A 24,982-nucleotide genomic window follows, 5' to 3' on the forward strand; every position below is an offset into this window, starting at 1 on the left:
TTGCGCATGTTAAGTACCCCAAAAGTACCAAAAACCTTGAAAAAATAATAATAATAATAATCCTTAGAAGAACAATAGGGCCTCTGCACTTTCAGTGTTTGGGCCCTAATTAATGAACCAAGCTCATCTGATAGCTTGACCTTCCATTGAGAGTTGAAAGAGGCCAAGGTCTGGGGCTGCTCTCCATCACATCAGTTCTCCATGTCTCAGATGATGGTGGTCATTTAGTAGAGTGAAAAAGCAGCTGATTTCTAGAACAATTGCATGACAATAACTAATTCAGTCAGGTCATTACTATTGCACCTATCATCAAATTGAGTGTATTTAGTGCCCTTTGGATAGGCACCTTTCATTAATGTAAATTAAATAGCTTTTAAACCTTATTATAATGTGTTCACATTTTTTTGATTTGCATGTCACACCTCACAGTGCTTTTAGAAACAGACTATTATAAAACAAATAGTTCCGAGTCGACTTTAAACTCTGTTTGGAACAACCTAGTCTGATAAAATTACACACAGCCTCTGGTGGCTTATTGCTTAATTTGGTATTATTGTATTATACATTTTTGTATTATTGCAACATCATTAACTGCATGTATCCACAGCATTTCATAGTCTTTTATTAGTGTCACCCAGGGTCAAGGGAAGTCATTAATAAGCTTCAGCTGCTAATTTGTTAATCAGTATTGGACAAATCAGTCCTTCTTGTTAGTGACCTAGATAGACAAAACATTGCCCTTTATTGTCATTTGAATGAAAACCTGTCAACACCCCCTGTCTAAGCCCATTACCAAAAGCACACACACAAGCACATGCAGTTTTGAGTGCCCTTATCCATCTGTTGGTGAGGGCATCGTATTCTCTATACACAGGAATCAGCACGTGAGCGCAAAGCGTGAATATTCGCCAAAGCTGGAGCCCTCACAAAAAATACTAAAGTGCTAATTTAGCTCATTCAGATACTGTTGTTACATCAGGATTGCATCAGTCATCCAGAAAGTAGAGGTGCACTAATGAGGGTGACATGATATTTTTTGCTCCTCATGTCAAACTGACTTGTTATGTGCTGAAAGCATATGACCTACAGTACATTTCTCACCCAAATGGACTGAGAACAGATATTATTGTTCTCCTTTTAACATATAATTTCAGTCATTTGTGTTTTTGATGTGTGACTATACTGTATTCATGATGTTTTTTTTAATGCAGGACTTGGGTTGGTTTAGGGGTTTTTCTGCATTTTGTTTTGTGAGGCTTTATTTAGACAGGCAGCAAAAATCAGATTTTTTTGTTGCATCCAAATCATATGCGTTTAGTTGCATATAGCCTGAATAGCAAAAAAAAAAAAAAACTATTCTCCTTTTAGACCAGCGGACTCAAAAGAGCTGATTTGATTCAGTCTGCAGTTCTATAAAAATTCACATTGGGAGTTGCCTTATTTTGCAGATTGCTTCAACCTCTAAATGTAGTCATAGAAAATGACATGTTCACACATGTTCGTACGATCAACAACACTTCCAGTTTCAAACACTGGGGGGCAGTGATTCGAATTTTGGTGAGCACAGAACAATTTTAGCAGCCAAACTTTTGACCTACTCTTGCCGAATTCACAATGCGATCAGTCTGCAACAGCTGTGTTTGAATTCACTTATTTATATTCACATGTGGCATTAACTATGTAATTAATTTCTGATGTGCCTTGTGAGTTCAGTGCCATGGTGAAATGTCATGATGGACAAATTTCCAGTTTTCCATTCTCTCTTGCCACAACGACAGCTGTTCCTTATGTCTCTAGGCGTCGTGTTTGCTCTTAAGTATTTTTATGGCAACCAATGTAGATATACCTGATACTGACTACACTGTCTAAACAAGTGGATCTGATTTTATCACTTGACTTGCAAAACAAGTGTGGATAGTCAGTCCTAAAGATTGGATTTGAAAAACAAATTGGAATTGAGTGCCATGTGAACAAAGCCTTAGATTCAAAGTCTTAGTGGTGAAAAATTATTCATTATTAAATGTTGTTTGTTTCCCTTTAAGGCTAGGAAATAAGAGTTTGTCTGAGTGAACAATAAACAGTTTAGCTACTGTCATGTAACTGGAAAAAATATAAATGATGACCCATTAATACACAGTATAAAGTTTTACTGCTATGGAACTAAAATCTTTATAGTTAATCTGCCGGAACAAGTATGATATTTTTGTCCAACCATAAACACAAATGTGTATCACTTTTCCAAAAGACACTGTGTAAAATACATGTTGTTACTTGTCTCCATTGTGCTTTTTGCTATTAATGCTGTCTTAGTGGGAACCATTTTTTATAGCTCTCAAGGTTTTTATATTTTATTTAATTAGACTTCAGAGAGGGCAGATTACATGAGGAGTGACTGACCCCAGTTAATGATCCTCAAGGAAAGTTGAGACATAATTGAATGGAGGTTCTGGCAAAATGTCCCCCACTGTGGGCCTGTCCAGTGGCTCAGCTGTTTGCTCTTATATTTGCTCAAATTCCTGGTACAGTGCCTATAGAAAATCATCATAACTCTTTGAAATTGTCTCTTTTTCTTGTTTTTTGTTTTGTTTTTTGTCTTACAGCCTGAAATCAAAACCCACTGACATTTTTTTTTTCCAGTTTTATATAGAAATTTTGCCCTGAAACATTCAAGTAATGAAAAAATGTATACAAGATGAAAAACTAGAATAACAGAGTTTGAAAAATTAATACTGTGTAGAGCTACCTTTTACTTTAAAAATAGCAATCAGTCTGTTTGGAAATTTTTCTACTAGCTTTGCACATCTAGATTGGGGAATATTTGCCCACTCTTCTTTGCAGACTTGTTCGAGTTCAGTCAAATTGCAGGGTGAGTGGCGATGGACTGCTCTCTTCAAGTCCATCCCCAGGTTTTCTATTGGATTTAGGTTAGGGCTCTGAATTGGCCACTCAAGGTCTTTGACCTTCCTATCCTTAAGCCAGTGCATTGTTTTGTTTTTTTTGGCAGTATGTTTAGGGTCATTGTCATGCTGAAAAGTGAACCACCAGCCCATCTTCAGTTGTCAAGCACAGAGCCACAGATTTTCCTCAAGAATTTGGGTGTGCTACATGGCAACATATATTTTCCCTTCAATCCTGACCAATTGCCCTATCCTTGCTGAAGAGAAACACCCCCACAACATAATGTTGCCACCACTATGCTACACAGTAGGTATGGTATGTTCTGAAAGGTGTGCTGTGTTTGGTTTTCTCCAAATATAGCGCTTGGAGTTCAGCCATGGTCAGATGAGACAAAAATGTAACTTTTTAGACTATGTATGCTGCCATGTACACCCAAATTCTTGAGGAAAATCTGTGCCCCTCTGCTTGACAACTGAAGATGGGCAGGTGGTTCACCTTTCAGCATGACAATGACCCTAAACACACAACGCAGTGACTTAATGGGATAGTTCACCCCAAAATGAAAATTCTCTCATCATTTACTCACCCTGATGTGATTTTCTTTTTTCTGCTAAACACAAACAAATATTTTTAGAAGAATATTTCAGCTCTGTAGGTCCTAACAATGTAAGTGAATGGGCATCAAAATTTTGAAGCTCCAAAAAGCACATAAAGGCAGCATAAAAGTAATCCATAAGACTCCAGTGGTTATGATAGGTGTGGGTGAGAAACAGATCAATATTTAAGTCCTTTTTTGCTATAAAGTCTTCCCTGCCCAGTAGGAGGCAATATGCACGAAGAACACAAATTGCCAAAAACAAAAGAATGTGAAAATGAAAGTGGAGACTGATAGTAGAAAAGGACTCTGTTTCTCACCCATGCCTATCATATCGCTTCTGAAGATATAGATTTAACCATTAGAGTCTTATGGATTACATTTATGCTGCCCTTATGTGTTTCTGGAGCTCCAAAGTTTACCCATTAATTTGCATTGTATGGAGCAACAGAGCTGAGAAATTCTTTAAAAATCTTTGTTTGTGTTCAGCAGAAGAAATAAGTCATACACATAAGGGATGGCTTGTGGGTGAGTAAATGATGAGAGAATTTTCATTTTTGGGTGAACTATCCCTTTAAGGATAGGAAGGTCAAAGTCCTTGAGTGGCCAATTCAGAGTCCTGACCTAAATCCAATAGAAAACATGTGGATGGACTTGAAATGAGCAGTCCATCGCTGTTCACCCCACAGTTTGACTGAACTCGAACAATTTTTCAAGGAAGAATGGGCAAATGTTTCCCAATCTAGGTGCGTGGAGCTAGTAGAGAAATATCCAAACAAGACTGATTGCTGTTTTTAAAGTAAAAGTTAGGTCTACAAAGTATTAAATCCAGTGGTATGATCACTTTTCAAACTCCTTTATTTTAGGTTTTCATCTTGAATACATTTTTGGAACTGTTGCCTTTATTTCGTTACTTGAATGTTTCAGGGCAAAATGTGTAAACTACATTTTTTTCAATGGGTTTTGATTTCAGGTTGTAAGACCAAAAAAAAAAAAAAAAAAGTGACCATTCCAGAGTGGTATGATGATTTTCTATAGGCACTGTATACTAGCACCACCAACCAATAGTATTTTCTCACTCCTCATGCCTTTTTATCCCTTTCTGCCTCTCTTTCTCGTACTCTCTTGTTCTTGTACTGAGTAAATCCTTTTTCAGAAATTATACAGAGCCCCAATACTAGTTTTCCAGAGAAGTTTCTCAGCCAGCATCATTAGTTTGTGTAGTCTCACTTTAATAATTATGAATTTCTAATTATTATATTTTGTAAGTCTCTTTGGATAAAAGCGTCTGCTAGATGAATACATGCAAATGTACATTTTAAGCTAACCCAAACATTGAATCTGTATAAGTAAACTTGATTATTCGAATGAGACTTCCTGAGATTGAGTCTTGAATTTAAACCTAGAAATCTTTTTCCTAGGTGAGTGTGATGAAGAATAACACATCTCAACTGACTGTGACCCTTTTTGAGTAATGTGCACTTATTTTTCTTACTCTTATATTTTTCCGGATTTCATATTAAAATTAACATTTTTACGCAGCTGTAATTCATCCCAATTACCATAACATGTGGTTAATGTTTTTATCTGCTTTGCTCTGTCTTTACTATGGCTAATTTAGAGGTTAAAGCAGTCTTTAATGGGAGATACTGCATAATATAGCCCTAATGTTCCCTGACAGATAAATAAGACGCCCTAATCTGAATTCTCATAGAACTGAAGACTGAATCAAATTAAGCTCTTTTGAAACACCCTCATCACTCTTTTAAGTGTGCTATGTGGAATTTGACAAAAAAAAAAAAAAAAAAGTCTGAAATAGGTAATTCGATCAACAATATCTTAGGAGCTTTTGATGCAACAAAATAATAAAGTTTCAGGAAGTTCAGAATTATATTGCATAAATACGTTGGGATTATTATCTGTCAGTTTGTGTCAAATGGGCTGGGGAACAGGGCACATAGAGACCTACTTTCATGTCACATTCTTTCATGTTTTAACATTCTCCTAGGTAGACAACACTGTCAAATAAATGCCTCAAAATAAGCAAACTTATTATTCTAACAATAGCAAAATGTAAATTGTAGCATACCCAAGTTAAATTGACAAAATGTTAATCAAAGCTTATGTTTTAAGATCACAACACATTTGTTAATGTCCTCCTTGGCTTTTTTAATAAGCGTAATGTAGGCTCCAATACCACCTTTGTAAAGAAATGTTTACCTTTTTCCAACTTTAGGGGCCAATTTTTCAACTGTTTGTACTCTGAGGAGACTCTCAACCATATGGATTTAAAGGAAGCAAGTTTATCTATATATCTACCCATTGGTATGAGGCCAGCAATGATAATTCTTGAGATATCATTCCCTAAACATGGCTTCCCAGATAAGACTAATTTTCCACCTGGAAATATTTCAGGGTGCTTTAAAAACATGAACATTTTACAATCTTAGTTTTAGGTCCCGAATTATCCATGAACATAGAATGAAGTCATCAAAATCTGAGTCTGTGCAGCCACAATTCTGTCTGATTTGACACGGACTGACCCATCTGGTGGTTTTGTAAGATCACTTCACATGCTGTTGTACCCACACATTATCTCTGGTGTCATTAGTGTTAGAGACTTCCTGACTGATTTGCATTTCTTCTTACTGCAGGGTTTGGAAACGTCTCTCCACACACAGAGGGAGGCAGAATCTTTTGCATCATCTATGCCCTGCTGGGGATTCCACTCTTTGGGTTCCTTTTGGCTGGAGTGGGCGATCAGCTGGGAACCATATTTGGCAAAGGAATTGCTAAAGTGGAAAAGATGTTTGTGGTAAGTGCTTCATCAAAACAAACCAGACCTTTACCTCAGTATTCAGCTATATTGCTTGTAATAATATTTAACATTATTTTATATCACTAAAGATTGCTCAGCAGTATTATTGACCATTGTCCCTGACAACCAATATGCTAGTTTTATGTCTCTCGGAGCACATAATAAAATAATGGAATGTACTTCAACCTAGTCTCATAGAATGAACATTACTATAACTAAATTTTTGCAAACTGACTTTTATGTGCCGAATTCTATGTTTTGTCACAGTTTCCTGGTGAAGTGAACACTAGAGGTGCTATAAGAACTGTGCGTTTAATTCACTTTCACACAAATCACAACTTTTACTCACACACTGCTATGTTATGATATCAAAACACTTTTACTATAATGTATCATTTGAAAAACAACACATTTTAACGCTTGTATTACAGACTCACCTACATCTATACACGTATTCCAAAATGATTAGCTTCCATGGTACCTCACCTGATAGAGGCTTGGACTTTGGACTCGGAAGACCACGGTTTGAGACCAGTCAAGCATGCAAACTGACACGTGAGACGAGTGTGTCTTAGAAATGACACGAGATGATGTGGTTGCTTCAGAAAATTTGCTTTTCATTTCTCATTTTGTTTTTCGTCAATATCAGTTAGGTTTAGGCTTTGGTTAAGGGTAAGGATGTCTGTTTGTGTCTACCTCTCATTTGATTTTAGATCGCTATTGGTTAGATTTAGGTTAAAGTTTTAGGTTAGTGAGATACGCTTTACTCATTAAAACCTCCATCTAATATTAACCTTAAAAACCTTGTTTGATTACGACACCAGTTCACTCGCTTTTGGCGCTCCCCACTGGACATTTCACTGGGAAACTGCACCAAACGTGTATTAAGGCACGTAATTTCATTTTGCAAAAATGTTGCCATGGTCACATAATGTTCATGAGACCAGGCTGATTTATTAACTTGTTTGGTAAGTCGCTGTGCGAAGAGCGATTTTTGTTTAGTCAGCTGGCAATTATTGCAAAAAAAAACAAAAAAAATCTCTTCAGTGTGATTCAAGACTCCTCCACTTCATCGACAGGGTGATCAGGAACGCAACTTAAAGAGGAGGGGTTTTATATCACACTATCACATTTATTTTGTGATAATCACAAGCTGACTGCATCATATCCCTGTTACATAGACTGAATCATTTACTTGTCCAGTATTTTCTTGCATCAACACATTTATTAATTTGTTAATATCAGGTATCACAGAAGTTTTGAAATGAATGACAACATTGTCGTTATTTTTCAACTTTAAGTTGAGCAGCAGGAAATCGTGAAACCAGTTAAAGCAACAGATTAGACCAATTACATACGTATATATTTTCTTTTTTGTAAGTTTACCACCATAACAATATAAAATCATGAGTTGACATAAGAACCCAATTACATCTAGACAATACTATTATTACATTTATTTAGAAAAAACAGACCATAGCCTTTTCATCTGAAATTGACTCTGTTGTCTTTGCTCAATAATCCCCTGTGTCTTAATAATGATCGTTTGGCAAAAATGAATGCTGACTACTATTAGGCTTATTCTGTGCTGCAGTATACTCTGACACTTTTAATTATTCAATGTTATCACTTAAGTGCCTCTGGTGGCATCTTGTTTACACTCTTTGCACATACACACATGTTCATTTTCTGCTGATCTGCATTATTCTAATGCAGGATCAACTTGAACATTGACCTACTTTCATGTCACATTCTTTCATTTTTTAACATTCTCCTAGGTACACTGTTTATTTGCCAGAGGTTAGTGCAGCGTAGTGAATTATTTATTGCTGGTTCATTGATTCTTTTGTGTACTACCTATAAAAAGAGTTTCTTCAAGCCTGAAAGAATGATTTTTAGGGCATAAAGTGTTTATTTCTCAAACTCTGCTGCTTTAAACTAGTTATAGACTGACATTTCGGCCAGGCTGATTAATCATCCTATATTTGGCTATTTTGGCTATCGGCATTGGTCAATAACTGTGCGTCCTTGGCCAATTAATAGAAGTCTGAATTTCAGAGTCCACATTTCTTTTGTATTTTCACAAAATTATTGTCACTAAATATTGTGTAAAATAAATGCTATTTTCACATTTGGGCCCAAATAATACATTTTTATGTTTTTCTTCAAATCATTTTATTTTAAATTTTTACATATTGTATCTCTCAAGAAAATAACATTAAAAAGATAGCAACATTTTCCTCAAGGTCAGTGGCGTTCTTAAAAAATACTGGCATGTAACTTAAAGGAATAGGTCACTCATTATTTACTCTCTCTCAAGCCATCCCATGTGTATAACTTTCTTTCTTATGTTGAACACAAACAAAGATTTTTAGAAGAATATTTCAGCTCTGTGGGTCCTTTCAGTGCATTTGAATGGTGGCCAGAACTTTGAAGCTCCAAAATGCATATAAAGGCCACATAAAAGTAAGCCATATGACTCCAGTTTTTAAATCCATGTCTTCATAAGTGATATGATAAGTGTGGGTAAGAAACAGATCAATATTTAAGTTCGTTTTTATTATAAATTCTCCTCCCTGCCCAGTAGGTGGCAATATTCACAAAGAATGCAAATTGCCCAAAACAAAAAAAGAATGTGAAAGTGAAAGTGGAGATTGATGGTAAAAAAGGGACTTAAATATTTTTCTGTTTCTCACCCACACTTATCATATCGCTTCTGAAGACATGAATTTAACCACTGGAGTCATATGGATTACTTTTATGCTGCCTTTATGTGCTTTTTGGGCCGTCAAAGTTCTGGCCACCATTCACTTGCATTGTATGGACCTACAGAGCTGAAATACACTCCTAAAAATCTTCGTTTGTGTTCTGCAGAAGAAAGAAAGTCCTACACATCTGGGATGGCATGAGGGTGAGTAAATGATTCAAAAAAATTTATTATTGGGTGAACTATCCCTTTAAAGATAAAGATTGTGTGTATGTCTCAGTTAGTTCCCTAGTTCAGCTGTCAGGGCACTGATCAGGGAGTCGGCCATTTCTAGGGCTGTCTTGATCGCAAAATTGTTCCATTACACTGAAACATTCGCTCCCTAAAAATGTCCCAGAATGCACTGTTAAAACCAGAGAGCATCATTGTTCATACCTATGTTCCCTTACAGGAAATGTTGTCAGGTCTTCTGAAGTCTCTCAAGCTGGTTAGAAGATGAGCACAAGTGTAAAATTATGAAATCAAAGCCTTATTTTCTTTACAAAAGCCTAGTAAAATTAACTGATTTCTTTATTATTATCTTTCATCCATAATGTGCATGAAAAGGAAACAGTCTTTTAAATATTAGAGTTGTTAGAAGAAGATTAAAAATACACTCCTTTGTATTTTTATTTCTTCATTTTTACCTATCATAATAGCACTGTACATTTTCCTTTAATGCACAACCTCGTGTTGCAGGTTATTGTCGCAGTGTTATTGTCATGAGTCAGTGTTCAATGTTCAATGGATATACCCTTGCCAGGAACACAAATTTGTGTTCATGATATACTGATTCACAAAAAAGGGAGCTAGGAAGTTAAATGAGATTCATCCTGTGAGTTAATGCCAGAGTTTTTATAAAAGTCCCATGACCTAAGTGTTTGCAAGGAACCCAGTTTTGAACAATTTGTTCCACTCACTCATTTCTCCTCACCCCAGCCTGGCAAAAACCTTTTTAGGGCTTGATATAAGCATCAGCATTGGCCAATGAAAAAATCCATATTGGTCGATCACTACTTTAAACATCATTCAGTGTATATTTTTTCAGTTGAGCACTAGCTTGACACATGAAGCAAAGCTGCAGTTCTCTCAGAACATAAATAAAAAATTAAGTGCAGCATGGCTGTTCTGAGAATGGCTGCATCTTTTTCCCTTTAAGCACTGGTACAGTAGAAAACAACATTTTACAGCAGTGTTTGCTGGGGCAATTGACAATGTGAAATGTAATTGAAAATTGACTCCTCTTGAATAGTGGAATATTAAATAGTTCAACCTAATATAAAAATTCAATTTCCATTTACTCATCCTCATGTCTTTTGAAACCCGTACGACTTTCTTTCTTCTGTGGAACACAAAATGAGTTATTTATAGCAGAATGTCAAAGATGCTCTTTTCCATACAATGCACATTAATGGAGACTACGGCACGGCAAGGTTTTTAGTGAATAAAGATTTAAACTTCAGTCTGTTCCTTACACAAAGCTATCATATGGCTTCAGAGGACTTGAAATGTAGTGCATGAGTCATATGGACTACTTTTTTGTCCTTTTGGAGCTTGATAGCCTCTTGTCTCCATCCACTCTCATTCTATAAAAAGTGCAATGTAAACATTCTTCAAAATTTCACCTTGTGTGTTCCATGGAACAAAAATAGTAATATGAATTCGGAACGATATGAGGGTAAGTATATGATAACAGAATTAAAATTTTTGGGGTGAACAATCCATTAAAATTCATTAATTTTGAATTAAACGTATTAATTTAACTACTGTGAGAGTCTCGTGTAGGACAGTGTATACTAGATGTCATATTGGTAGATGTTGCATAAGAGTGGACGTTTTCAGATGGTGTCTGGTCAAACATTGTGTGACTCTGTTCTGTCAGCATTGATTATAATGTACTTTATGGTCTTTGCCACCCTCCATTCTCACCTCCAATCTGTCATTTCTGTTTTTCCTCTCAGAAATGGAATGTGAGCCAAACTAAAATCCGTGTGACCTCCACGGTCCTGTTCATCCTGTTCGGGTGCCTGCTGTTTGTAGCAATCCCCGCCCTCATCTTCAAGCACATTGAAGGCTGGAGCGCTTTGGAGGCCATCTACTTTGTTGTCATAACATTAACCACTATTGGATTTGGGGACTTTGTGCCAGGTGAATGAAGTCACTACTTTGCTGCCTCAGTCTGAATTGTATTAGTTATTGAAAAGAAACAATGAACAGAGCAACACATCATTACCTGTGGCACGTTCCACAAATAGCATAAAAGGTAGTGCCTGAAACACGTACTTTTTTTTTTTCAACAAATGGCCAGTGTAAGGTGGTATTTTATCTTCAGAATATAATGATCGTCAACCTCAAGAAGTCAAACTAAATATTTCACGAGCTGTTTTATTGTTTAATTGGTCTATTTTATTTAATTGTATTATTTTTTTGCAACCCTGTTATTAAAATTTGGGACATCTCTAAATACAGTTTAAACCTTGATGTTCTAGCTGTAAAAATTAAACAAAAAAAATATAGACAAAAATTATTAAATTAAAAATAAATTATAATAATAATGTGAAAATAATGCAAAGAAAATTATGCCTGAATGGATAAAAGTACTTCAAGTAACGGTTGCAAATTTAACATGGATTTTGTGGTTACTCAGTGGGGGCTTGCTTGTTTGGGACCAAATTTTGGTTTGTAATTATTGATAAAGTAAAAAAATTCCATAAATAAAGAAAAATATGTATTCAATATTTTTTTCGTACAATAACTTGTCTAACAGGGTTGAAATTAACAAATGCAGTCAAAAATAATAAAAACATTTTAAAATGGAGAAAATGGAATGAGATTATTTACGTGCCTTCCTCCCATGCTATAGAAAGTTAAATTAGGTTTAATTCAAATAAGTTAATTATTAAAAATGATTTTTACATCAATGAATTAAATATCAATTCAAATAAAAAATATGACATTGATGTATGATTTTAATTGTTGGATACAGATTTGATGTGGTAAAAATTAGCTACTTTTTATGCTATGTTAATTTTATTTTAGATAATAGTTTATCTAATAAATATCAGCACCCTTAGATCTCTGCATGTCCTATCACATTAGAGGACTGCAAATATAGTTTATGTGGTACTTTTAATGTTATGCTGTTGCATAGGTGCTGCAGTCTGGGGACTTCACTTCAAATACAGAGTTTGTCCACATGTACTTATGCCAGCCAGAGGAAATGCCTGCAAACCACCTGCAAAAGCATTTTTGCAGAGCATTATTGAATTTGGGTGTTATTGCCAAGTACCTACTTTTTTTTTTTTTTGCAGTGGATTGAGGTGAAAGACAAGTTTATTCATCACCTTTTCATTCTCTCATTTTCTTTCTTACTCATTTAGAAGGGGCCGAGATTGAGTATCTGGACTATTATAAGCCAATTGTGTGGTTCTGGATCCTGGTGGGTCTAGCCTACTTCGCTGCAGTTCTCAGTATGATTGGAGACTGGCTTCGAGTCATCTCCAAGAAGACCAAAGAGGAGGTATGTGCTTACTGCTACACTCTCAGGCAATAGAGCACATTGATTCCAAAATTATCTTTCCCAAACTTATAATGAGGCATTGTCACTGGACCTCTTGTGCTTTTCTTGTGAAATCATAAAAGTGCAATTTTCTGATGTTATACTGTTGTGTCTCAAGCATTTAATTAATGTTTAGGAGATGTAATTTGTCCTTCACAATAACATCTCCTTCACAAAAAGGAAAATGTAGGTTTCTAGGCTTTTAGGATCAGTATTATTCAGCTCAGTAGGTTGACTGTATGTAACAGCAGAGTACAGTTAATCTGAACCTGAAAATGGATTACACTGAAGTCTATTAACACGTCTCACTGGAAATGGAGGGGATGGGAAGTTCAGGTTTAATGTCAGTGAAAGGTCTGAATGACCCAGTTCTGCTATCTGATTCTCATATACAGTATAAATACATCTATTTTTATGGTCTTTCAAATGTCGTCAAGGCTCTGTGTAGAACACTCTTTTCTTGATTCTCTACATGCTGCACCATGAATAAACTTATCAATTTAGAACTCCTCAAGAGTCTTGTAAGACACCAACTCACAAAGGAAAATCAAAGCAGGCTGCTTATGAACTTTATATTATAGTAGTGTTGTTACTGTTTGTTAATAAGTTTTACTCATTATTTTACAGCCCACCCATGCAAGTTGTCTTGAACATTTTCAGGCTGATAGAAAAACAATTCCAGAATAAAATAAAGTGGTAGTTTTATGTATGTTAGGGGCTTCGATGTATAATTTCGGTGTAACATTTCTTTGATTCCTAGTGATTAATTGATTTTATTTTAATAAAATAGTAAATCAAATATAACTACAGTAGATCATTTAGTTTGTTGGTAGGTTGGTTGGTAGGTAGGTTTTTGATTGGTTGGTTGGTAGTTTGGTTGGATTCTTGGTTGGTTGCTTAATTGGATGGTTGGTTGGTTGGTTGGTAGGTTGTGGTTGGTTGGTAGTTTGGTTGGTTGGTAAGCTGGTTGGTTAGTTGGTTATTGGGTTAGTTGGTAGGTTAGTTTTTACAGTAGGTTGGTTGGCTGGTAGGTAGGTTGAATGGTTGGGTTTGTTGGTTGGTTGGTTGATTGTGGTTGGTTGGTTGGTTGGTTGGTTGGTTGGTTGCTTAGTTGGATGGTTGGTAGGTTGGTAAGCTGGTTGGTTAGTTGGTTATTGGGTTGGTTGGTAGGTTGATTATTACAATAGGTTAGTTGGTTGTGGTGGGTTGGTTGGATGGTTGGTTTTTTGGTTGCTTGGTTGGTTGGTTGGATTGTTGGTTACTGGGTTTGTTGGTTGGTAGGTTGGTTGAATGGTTGGTTGGTAGGTTGGTTGGTTGGTTGGTTAGTTGGTAGATAAGTACTGTATTGGTCCCTATTGGGACATCAGAAACCAGACAGCTACCTTTAAAGTAGGGCTGGGCGATAGGACGATGTAATCAGATATTGACGATATCTGACAAATATCCCAGTGCCTATTGCAACACTCATTAATAGATGATGATCGACAATATTTGGGGAATTACAAAACCTTGGAGCTGGGAAGTCAGCAATCATATTAAATAGTAGCCCAGGGTATGAAATAAGTTTTTCGTGTTACAAAAAGTTAATTTAATTTTTAAAGCAAAATCAATAACGCAAGAATATTCACCAATCACAAGCCGGGGGTGTTGACGATGTAATCAGATATCACAATATGTTTTTATAAAACAAATCGCAAAATTTTTTACAGCCCTACTGTAAAGATACATAAAGAACATTAGAATGGTATAAACAAGGTACACCCATTCCACAATTCACACAGTATATGTTACAATGAATACACAAAATTGGAAAGAGTAAACATTTTAAACAAGAGTAAACATTTTTGACAAATTTTTTAACATATGTAATGAGAAGAAATGGGTTTTTGAAATAATTTTTTACACCTCTTTAAACACTTCTAAACCTACAGTATATGTGCCACTGAATTGTGGTTAGCATCAAGTTCCCACTGAGTATTTCTTCTCTTCCAGGTCGGAGAGTTCCGTGCTCACGCTGCAGAATGGACAGCTAATGTGTCAGCAGAATTCAAAGAAACACGGCGGCGTCTAAGCGTGGAAATTTATGACAAATTTCAGCGGGCGGCTTACATCAAACGCAAGCTGTCGTCAGAGCTAGATCAAAATCCAGGGCAAGACATGATGCCGTGCAAGACGACCCTGTCTGTTAACTTCACTGATGAACTGGAGAAAGAACAACCCCCGACCCTGACCAAAAACGGCAGCCTCTACCTGAACGGTCTTACTCCAGACTGCCCTGATTACGGCGAGATCTCCATTATTGAACATCTCAAATAAGGCGAAGAACTCAAGCCTCAAATGCACATAAAAACAATTATATATATTAAAGAAGAAGATACTCTTATCTGGGTCTACATCTATGTTTGATAACGAAGTTATATCAAAAACGTTCATACCTAGGCAGCCTATCTTTCCTGGGTGTTTATGGATTTGCTATTATCACCATTATCAATGTTTTTGAATAATTGAAATGGTGAATTATTGCCTTGTACCTTGTGAAATTAATCTGTCTACATTTTGTAAGGATTAAGATAATTGTCGACAAAGTCGATATTCTTTATCAAAACAGGACAGCAGCTTTTATTATCCAGTAAATTTGTGCCTTATATGCCATGAGGAACAGACTTTCCTAAAGCTGTTAATGCAATGTGTAAATACAGCCTACTGCTGGCTACAAGCATAAAGCTTGATTTATTGTTTGGCAATCACCTATATTTGCCATTAGCCTCCACATGGTTTAAGTTTACTTAAACATATCTATAGCCAAATGTAACTTGATGACTGTAGAAACAGGTAGAAAGAAGAAAGGCCAAAGAAAAAAAAAAAATCTCCACTGGAGAAACATGCTATGATTTTTCAGACTGTTCAGAAACAATTTATTTGATCATAAACAACTTTTTTTTCATATGGTTTTAATAATAGCATAATTTTTGGGTAATGTGCTGTTTTGACTTTGAAAAAAGTAATTTTTGGACTGAATTTACAGGAGGAATGACAATGAATGTTACTCAAAGTGTATGTTGGCATTGTGTCAATGCTGAGTGGATAATACACTGTAACAAACACATTTGGTGCATGAACATTGTTTTAGCCATTTTAAATAGCAAAAGCTTTATTTTTGACACTTGCATTAAATGAAATATGAATTGCATGTAGCATCCCACTTAAGTCTCGTAAGTCTCTTAATAGTGCATACTAGTGCATTAACAAAAACATTTTCAACAGTGATAAGTTGGAAAAAGAAGAATGGAAAGATTGAGTAAACACCAGCTATACATTCAATTGACTAAGTTTTTCAATGTAAAAATATTCAGTTAATTCAAAAGAGATATATGAATTGCAGTGTGATGCCAACATTTTCCTGTTTAAGAAAATAATTAATACTTTTACACAATTTTCATTGCCTAGATAAATTATTTTAGATTTGGTACATTATAGTTGGCAGGTGTCAACTGATTATAGGAAGATAGTAAATTAATTTAGCCTTTACTCTGTCTATACCACTAGTACTTTAAATTCATTTAAGCTAACATTTCTTGAAACTGCTAAAAGTTTTATCAAGGTTATTAAGCTCGGTTTCCTAACACCTTTATATTTTTTTTCAACTGCATTTGTACAAGCGTTCCCTTTTTTAGACATGAAATATGATGTTTCTATACGGTTTAACATCTCAGTGCTTTGCATTTAAACAAGCGCAAACCAATATTTTTATTCAACAAGATATTGAGGATATTGTTTTTAACATCTAGAAAAATTGCCACATTTATTGGAAAGTGAGCTACTAGATTGAGCCCTTGTGGGAATGAGCGATGCCACACTAAACAAGTGCCCTACCTACAACAACCTCAAACATGCAAAAACCACTGTCAGAACTTTCCCCATAACCCTGTCCTATTGCACTCCCTGATACAGTCAAAAGTTGATAGCAAATCTTGCCGTCATCATGAGCAAATCAGGGATGTGCACTTCAAGCATGAGCAGATATTATGTAAGCATGTCTAAACGTCCAAAGAAAACAAGAGCTGCAGTGTGAAAGAACATTGCCACTCAATAAATCCTCTTGCTATGCCACTAGTCTCATCAGGGGTCAATCAGTAGAGGACATCCCCAGCACAACTAAAACAACAGATTTTATATCTGTAAACAAAACGTGTGTGAACTTGGATGACTCCAAAAATTAAACCGACCATATATTGTGCATCCATCCATCATCCTTTTTTCTAAATGCCATATCTAACAGGCATAAATATGTGAAGATGGAGACTGAATGTTGAGATATTTGGTGCCAAATATCAAGCAGAACGTGTCTGTTCTCATTTATAATTCAATTGCATGGCAAGAAGGAAATGTCGTAATATATTATTTAATAAACACTTGCTGTTCCCAGATTGCTTTTTAAACGTTTATTTTTAACATGCACACTACAAAGCCTAGTAAAATTAGAACTGCTCAAAGTATCTGAGAAATATTAATCTTAAAAGTATAATTCTCTCTAAAAAAAAATCTGAGAATTTGTATTTTTATTTTTATTTTATTTTTTGTCAGAAATCTATACAGGAGCTGGTCAATGTTTTGTTGCTAATAGCTCTAAATTTAAATTTGATCTTTAAAATAAAGCAGTGAGGCACTTACAATGGAAGTGAATGGGGCCAATCTGTAAATGTTAAAATCCTCACTTTTTCAAAAGTATAGAAACAAGACATAAATAATATTCATGTTCACATGATATTAGTGTGATGAAATCAATTACTAACCTTCTGTGTAAAGTTATAGCCAATTTTACAACTTCCTTGCCATGACGATGTAATGTCAGCAAACCCTAAAATTACGATTTAAACAACTTTATAGCTCAAATAATACACAAGTTTTAACAGAAGAATTTATATAAATGCTTTAATAAAATTATAAGTTTCACATTTCTGCCACATTTTTTTTTTTTTTAAAGAAAAGGAGGGACGAGTCAAAATTATTTTTGTGGTAATCAGCATTACGCCACAAATTATTTCAATTGCGCCCCTGGGTTCAATACAAGTTAAGCTTAGAGTTGGCTTGAACACTGCAGCATGAAGCATTTACCCTCAGTTTCCACTGATCATGATATAAATAATGGGTGTAGATTCCCCCCAGAATCTACACCCTGATTGAACCCAGAATATTCCTTTAAGCCTAAAATATTTGTACCCCTTTTTAACCCGTTATAGAAAGGGTAGTATGTTCCAGTTGATCATTGATTCCTTTGGCCAAAGTTCTGAGCCTGTACTCTCTGTGCACTGCAAAAAGCCTTGAGTTTGAAGTGTAGATATTTCCATGGAGCAGCGGTGGGACACCTCTGAGGGGTTCTCTAGTGTCCAGGTCTTTGATGTTTCAGTAGAACAACCATTCAGTGGAGTCCTTTTTGTTGCTCTCACATGTTTTGCTTCTAATTTATTAACACACAATCCTCATCAACTAATATTTAATATTAAAATCTTTAAGAACCTACATTTTACTAAATTGTTAGAATTTTCTTCTTCACCACTGGAAATATGCAGTGTCTAGTTGGGCCAAAAGTAGGAGTACAGTAGGTCTTTATACAGAATGACCTATAGGTTCAATTCCAATGTTTGAATAAATTCATTTATTCTTTTCATTTACTGTAACAAATCAAGTAAAATTGCAACTCGATGCCAGTGGATGTATAAAAGATGCAGGACCTATTTTTTAAATTTTACTTAGGCCTAGTTATTTCACTTGTTTGACTTGACATTAAAGCAGTGTTCAACTCGACATTTTCTATGGCGGCCTCACTTAAATCTATTCAAGCACTACTTCTATTATTGTTAAAGTCACCTAAAAAATACCTGCTACCGTACAGGATATTTTAAACACAACTGATCAGAACAATAAGAAACACTGAAATAATTATACAGTATAGTTATACAATTATGCACGTATAACAGTCATACATTTCTCACTTTACGCATCATGTGAAGGCCAGAATCCATTTTGTCAGTCCTATACTGTTAACGCATCACAAAACGGTTCTCAAGGGAGCTGAGCAGCCCAATGAAGCAGACAGCCTGAACAGTAACTTTCCATGATACTGCAGATTTCCGTTGTCAGCTAGTTAATCCAGACTGTGAGTGACAGCCAAGCAGACACACTGCCTCAAACACACAGTTCATGTTCCCAAAGGTGAGAAAACAAAACATTCACACACTGATTCATGCGAACAGAAAGATAAGCCAAATATCCTAATAATGAAACATAATACAACACATAAAATACAAAAGACATTATTCATTTTTTATATAGTATTTTTTGAGTTTTTGCTAATTTAAAAATCTAATGTGGGTCACACTTTATTTTAGTGTTCATGTTACTGTGTATTTACATAGGTAATTACTGAGTAATACTAATGAAAAGAGTAATGTAATTACTCTGTAATTATTTTATGGAGCTGCTTGTACTTATTGTTATTAGTATATTTATTAATAATAGTAACAAATTACATCTTCTGTTCTTTTTTTTTAATTATTATTATTTTTTTAGTTTTATGCATTGTCTGCCAAAATGCATAAATATTGTATATTATGAGCAAAGAAATTAAAAAGAACTAATTTCTACAACTATCTTTCTAACGCTTTCTTTTCTCGTGAACAGAGTGCCAAGTATAAAGTAAATACAGTCTTGTCTATCAGAATTCAATTCTGTTGTTTCTTATACAGGTATTTGTTGAAATAAGGGCATAAATAAAATGTTATTTCTTGACTGAGTTTTTGTTGTCTAATCTATAAGGCAGAAGCATTTAGCTTTCAAAGCAGCATTCATCAATTTGATTAATATGTTCTCACAGAAAACCAGGACACACCAGGACATTTTTAAACTATGATTTCCAGACCTGAAAAGTCATGGAAATTGATAAAATATTACCAAGTCATGGAAATTTCAATGGAAACTAGAGAATCTACATTTTTCTAGTTATGATTAACGCTATGTACACTCACGACCACTTTATTAGGAACACCAGTACACCTACTAATTTAAGTGATTATCTAATCAGCCAATCATGTGGCAGCGTGCAATGCATAAAATTATGCAAATATGGGTCAGGAGCTTCAGTTAATGTTCACATCAACCATCAGAATGGGGAAAAAATGTGATCTCAGTGATTTAGTCTGTGGCATGATTGTTGATGCCAGACAGGCTGGTTTGAGTATTTCTGTAACTGCTGATCTCCTGGGATGTTCTGTGGGCGGAAACACCTTGTTGATGAGAGAGGTCAACAGAGAATGGGCAGACTGGTTCGAGCTGACAGAAAGGCTACGGTAACTCAGATAGCCGCTACAATATTAGTGAGCAGAATAGCATCACAGAATGCACAACACATCAAACCTTGAGGCGGATGGCCAAAGACCGACAACAGCAGAAGACCACGTCGGTTCCACTTCTGTCAGCCAAGAACATACAGTAAAGCTGAGGCTACAGAACATGCTGACAGAAACCCGATGTGGTATTCTGCTGTTGTAGCCCATCCGCATCAGTGTTTGACATGTTGTGCATTCTGAGATGTTATTCTGCTCACTATAATTGTACAGAGTGGTTGTCTGAGTTGCTGTAGCGTTTCTGTCAGCTCGAACCAGTCTGGCCATTCTCCGTTGACCTCTGGAACCTTATTGTAAAGTGTTACTAAAATAAATTTGTATCTGTAATCACCATGCTTGAAAGTGCACCATATACACTATATTGCCAAAAGTATTCGCTCATCTGCCTTTAGACGCATATGAACTTAAGCGACATCCCATTCTTAATCCATAGGGTTTAATATGATGTCGGCCCACCCTTTGCAGCTATAACAGCTTCAACTCTTCTGAGAAGGCTTTCCACAAGGTTTAGGAGTGTGTTTATGGGTCTTTTTGACCATTCTTCCAGAAGCACATTTGTGAGGTCAGACACTGATGTTGGATGAGAAGGCCTGGCTCGCAGTCTTCGCTCTAATTCATCCCAAAGGTGCTCTATCGGGTTGAGGTCAGGACTCTGTGCAGGCCAGTCAAGTTCTTCCACACCAAACTCGCTCATCCATGTCTTTATGGACCTTGCTTTGTGCACTGGTGCGCAGTCATGTTGGAACGGGAAGGGGCCATCCCCAAACTGTTCCCACAAAGTTGGGAGCATGGAATTGTCCAAAATCTCTTGGTATGCTGAAGCATTCAGAGTTCCTTTCACTGGAACTAAGGGGCCAAGCCCAGCTCCTGAAAAACAACCCCACATCATAATCCCCCCTCCACCAAACTTCACAGTAGGCACAATGCAGTCAGACAAGTACCGTTCTCCTGGCAACCGCCAAACCCAGACTCATCCATCAGATTGCCAGATGGAGAAGCGTGATTCATCACTCCAGAGAATGCGTCTCCACTGCTCTAGAGTCCAGTGGCGGCATGCTTTACACCACTGCATCCGACGCTTTGCATTGCACTTGGTGATGTATGGCTTGGATGCAGCTGCTCGGCCATGGAAACCCATTCCATGAAGCTCTCTACACACTGTTCTTGAGCTAATCTGAAGGCCACATGAACTTTGGAGGTCTGTAGCGATTGACTCTGCAGAAAGATGGCGACCTCTGCGCACTATGCGCCTCAGCATCCGCTGACCCCGCTCTGTCATTTTACGTGGCCTACCACTTCGTGGCTGTGTTGCTGTCATTCCCAATCGCTTCCACTTTGTTATAATACCACTGACAGTTGACTGTGGAATATTTAGTAGCAAGGAAATTTCACGACTGGACTTGTTGCACAGGTGGCATCCTATCACAGTACCACGCTGGAATTCACTGAGCTCCTGAGAGCGGCCCATTCATTCACAAATGTTTGTAGAAGCAGTCTGCATGCCTAGGTGCTTCATTTTATACACCCGTGGCCATGGAAGTGATTGGAACACCTGAATTCAATTATTTGGATGGGTGAGCGAATACTTTTGGCAATATAGTGTATATTCACTACAGTTTCTAAAAGATTCTGACCGAAATCCATCTGGCTTCAAATAACCCTGTGGCAAGACTAAAAAAAAAAACAGGTTCTGTTTGTGCCAGAGAAAGAAAAGAACAGCTCATAGAGTGTCATACCACAGCTCACACCAGCCATAACACTGAAAATATGGTGTGATCGGGCACATCATCTCTCTACAGACAGCATGTCATGCACTTGTTATCATTTGCACTCATTTCTTTTTATTGTTAGAGATATTAAATCCATTAGTGCTGCTCTCTGCATAACAAGACCTGTCTGCATATCTAATGGTTAAGTATCTGCATTTCTTTATTTTCACATTGCCTGGATTGGCTGTAATGTATAAGCTCTTTGATAGGAGCCTTTGTTCAATTTGGTGTGTTAGCCACTAGAATGCGGCATAAAGCCTATTTATTACTATTAATAGTTCAATGTTTTAACTATTTGAAGGGTGTGTAATTTCTGCACCACTGGTGTCAACAAATGGAATTGCAACTGGGATGTCCTGGGGAAAGTCTTTGCAGGAAATCTTGAGTCATACCCGTTCTGCCCCCTACAGGTGAACTAATTCCAGTGACTGTTCACTCTATAATGCAACTTCAAATATCAGGTTTGAACTGTAGTAACAACAGTAAGCTTTCCCTTTAAATTTACAAATGCTTTGACATGAGCAGTTTTACACTCAGGTACACTAACATGCAGATGTGTAAATATCTTGTGTTTTTTCACCCTTTAAAACTGGACAGGATTAGCATAAAATTCTTTGCTGTTCATGAAAACATTGTAGCATTCTGGCTGAACTCTCTAACTGGCAGTGAGAATGAACAGATGGTACAAAAAGCAATACATGAAACTGGCAAGGCTGTTAGGAAATCTAATACACTATCCCCTACACAACACACACTTCTTTAAATGTACATGAGGCAAAGAGCAAGACTGATACATTTATTATCATACGTGTAGGTGAATACATTTGAATTGATGCAAAAATGAATGCATGCCTCTGGTTTTTGAGAAATATGGTTTAAGATGTGCATTGGCACTTGACTTATTGTCATTTCCTTAGTGATTCTTAGACTTGCTACCAATTGAGATAAGACTGAAACATTTGTATACTCTGGGGTGCAGTTCAAATGATTGCTTTACTTACATGTGCCTCTAAAAGAGCACACTCTCAGTGACCTCTTTCCTCAATGGAGATCATTGACGAACTGGACATCAATAATAAGAAGAAATGTTCAATCAACATTACATTTACCTAGTGCCATGCATTGGTTTCATTATAGTATGCATGAGTGAGGGGAGGGCAACTATTGATTTTCCACAGTAGAGACTAAGGATTCATGCACTTCTATCTGATCAGCACCAAGTGAATCAATAACGCTGCCATCTCTCAGTGGACTTACACAATGTGGATCGTTAAGATTGGTGTTTGTGTGTGAGTACAAGCCAAAGTGATCTTATGAGGAAGAATGGGGCTGAGGTTTGCTGGCTCAGACAAATAATGGCTCTCCCAGTCGAATTGGTGAAAAGAGGTCTGCAGATAAAATGCATATCCTGATCCTGGTGCTGTTCCACTGCACCAGTCTGATACCTCCCTCCCTTTTAGCCTTTCTTGCTACCAAAATATACTGTTTCAAACATCATGTGTAGCAACAGTTTAGCTGCAACCGCAGGCATGCTTCGAACTTTCACATTGACTACTGTGTAAAAGAAGTGGTGGCTCTTGAATCAGCAAGAAAATGATGTGATTTTGGAAAGTGATATCTGGGTTACCATACTGAGTATTTCCTTTGATAATGACCATAAATTATAAAATAATATTAATGGGAGTGGGAATTTATCTGTAGCTCCCCTGCTAAAAAAACATCATAAATGGTCGTCATCATTAGTTGTGTTTTAAAAACTGGTCAACACAGGTTGCTGGTATTCCAACAAGACAAATTATTATTATTATTATTATTATTTGTACATACTGGTCGACCATCTTCAACAGTTAAGTTGGATAAGTTTTAATGAAAATCACAGACATCTTCTCAACACAATGGCAGTGGATAGTGCCTCACTATCACGCTTAAAATGGGATACAAAAGTATCATAATAGTAGTCCAAATACGGAACAATAGTTGTCCCATACATCTTTATTTCAGCCAAAATACTAGACTAAAACAGACAATTGGCATCCCTGCTTGACACCTATGCTTCTACATGATGTACAGAAAAAGCTGCGTGACGATTCTTCTGTCTGCATTCTGCAGAAAAAAATAACGATGAGTAAATAATACTAACGGTAAGTAAATAATGACAGAACTTTAATCTAAACTTCAATTTCATGCATCAGTTGTTGGATTTATGGAAATTTTCTTTAACATTTCAACACCAAGTAGCAGCTTCCTTAAATATATTATAAAACTGAGACCCCATAATCCAGCATCTCAGAGAGAAGCCAATTTACAGCTGCACACCTGATCTGTGGACAAGTATAGCTGCAGACACTTTCAAGTCAGTAAATCAGCCGTACACAATTCTTGTGCCTTGGCTATAGTGGTGTCAACAGAGATCACACAGCTGAGAGTTTGAAGAAGGCCTTTGAAGATAAAGTTGGAGAAGAATGGAGGTTAAACATTTCAAGAATGGCAGACATCACAACAGATAACGCCACAAATAACAAGAAAGCCTTTCAGGAAGGAAGAGTATGCATGGATTCCAAATTTTGAACACAGTCTCTGCCTTGCTGTGAACAAAGCCAATCAAATAAAAAAAGGGGGTGTCCACAGAACTTTCAAGGATTTGAAAAACCATATCTTCCTTCAACAGATCTCCAAAAGCTTTCAGGAATATTAGAAAGACCTGTCATTACCTTAAACTCATACAAACGCGATTCATTCTGAATCATTTTGACAGCTCACTCGCACTGAACAATAGTTTGAATTGGTTTCTCACTCAGTAAAACAGGATACTGTAGAACACAGAGAGCAAAAAGAGCACTGATGAAGTGGATATTTACCTACAATCAATTAAAACAAAACGAGCAAATGAATCCAGTCATTTGCCAGAGATGAAGGTCTTTATGAAGTTGCATGTGCAGCGCTTGAATGACTGTGCTCTGCAATACACCCATTCATATCTTATTTAGTGGTAAATGCATATGTATACTGATTGTTTTATACACTAAGAGATAAACTAAATAAAACTGAAGTATTTGGGTCACACAAAAACAATTGTTCTATTTGATGGAAGTACTGTTGGCCTACCTGGCATGCATTATGGCTGCACATCTTCATTGCACAATGCCACCTTGTGGCAAAACTGTGTAAAGCATAGGGCTCATTTACAGTAAACC

The 24,982-nt window shown here is 36.5% G+C and overlaps 1 protein-coding gene across 2 annotated transcripts in view; it reads left to right on the plus strand.

The window, feature by feature from the left end:
• Window positions 1-17,036, plus strand: part of LOC127455611 (potassium channel subfamily K member 2-like) — a 72,562-nt gene extending 55,526 nt beyond the window's left edge. For both annotated transcript variants that reach the window (XM_051723658.1, XM_051723656.1), the window contains exons 4-7: window positions 6,148-6,308; window positions 11,019-11,205; window positions 12,438-12,577; window positions 14,609-17,036. In XM_051723658.1, coding sequence (XP_051579618.1) covers window positions 6,148-6,308; window positions 11,019-11,205; window positions 12,438-12,577; window positions 14,609-14,932 — 812 coding nt within the window. In that variant the 3' untranslated portion in view covers window positions 14,933-17,036. The remainder of the gene's footprint in view (window positions 1-6,147; window positions 6,309-11,018; window positions 11,206-12,437; window positions 12,578-14,608) is intronic.
• The last annotated feature ends 7,946 nt before the right edge of the window (window positions 17,037-24,982 follow it).

Source organism: Myxocyprinus asiaticus, chromosome 17 (genome assembly GCF_019703515.2).
Source record: "Myxocyprinus asiaticus isolate MX2 ecotype Aquarium Trade chromosome 17, UBuf_Myxa_2, whole genome shotgun sequence".
NCBI classification, from domain to species: Eukaryota; Metazoa; Chordata; class Actinopteri; order Cypriniformes; family Catostomidae; genus Myxocyprinus; species Myxocyprinus asiaticus.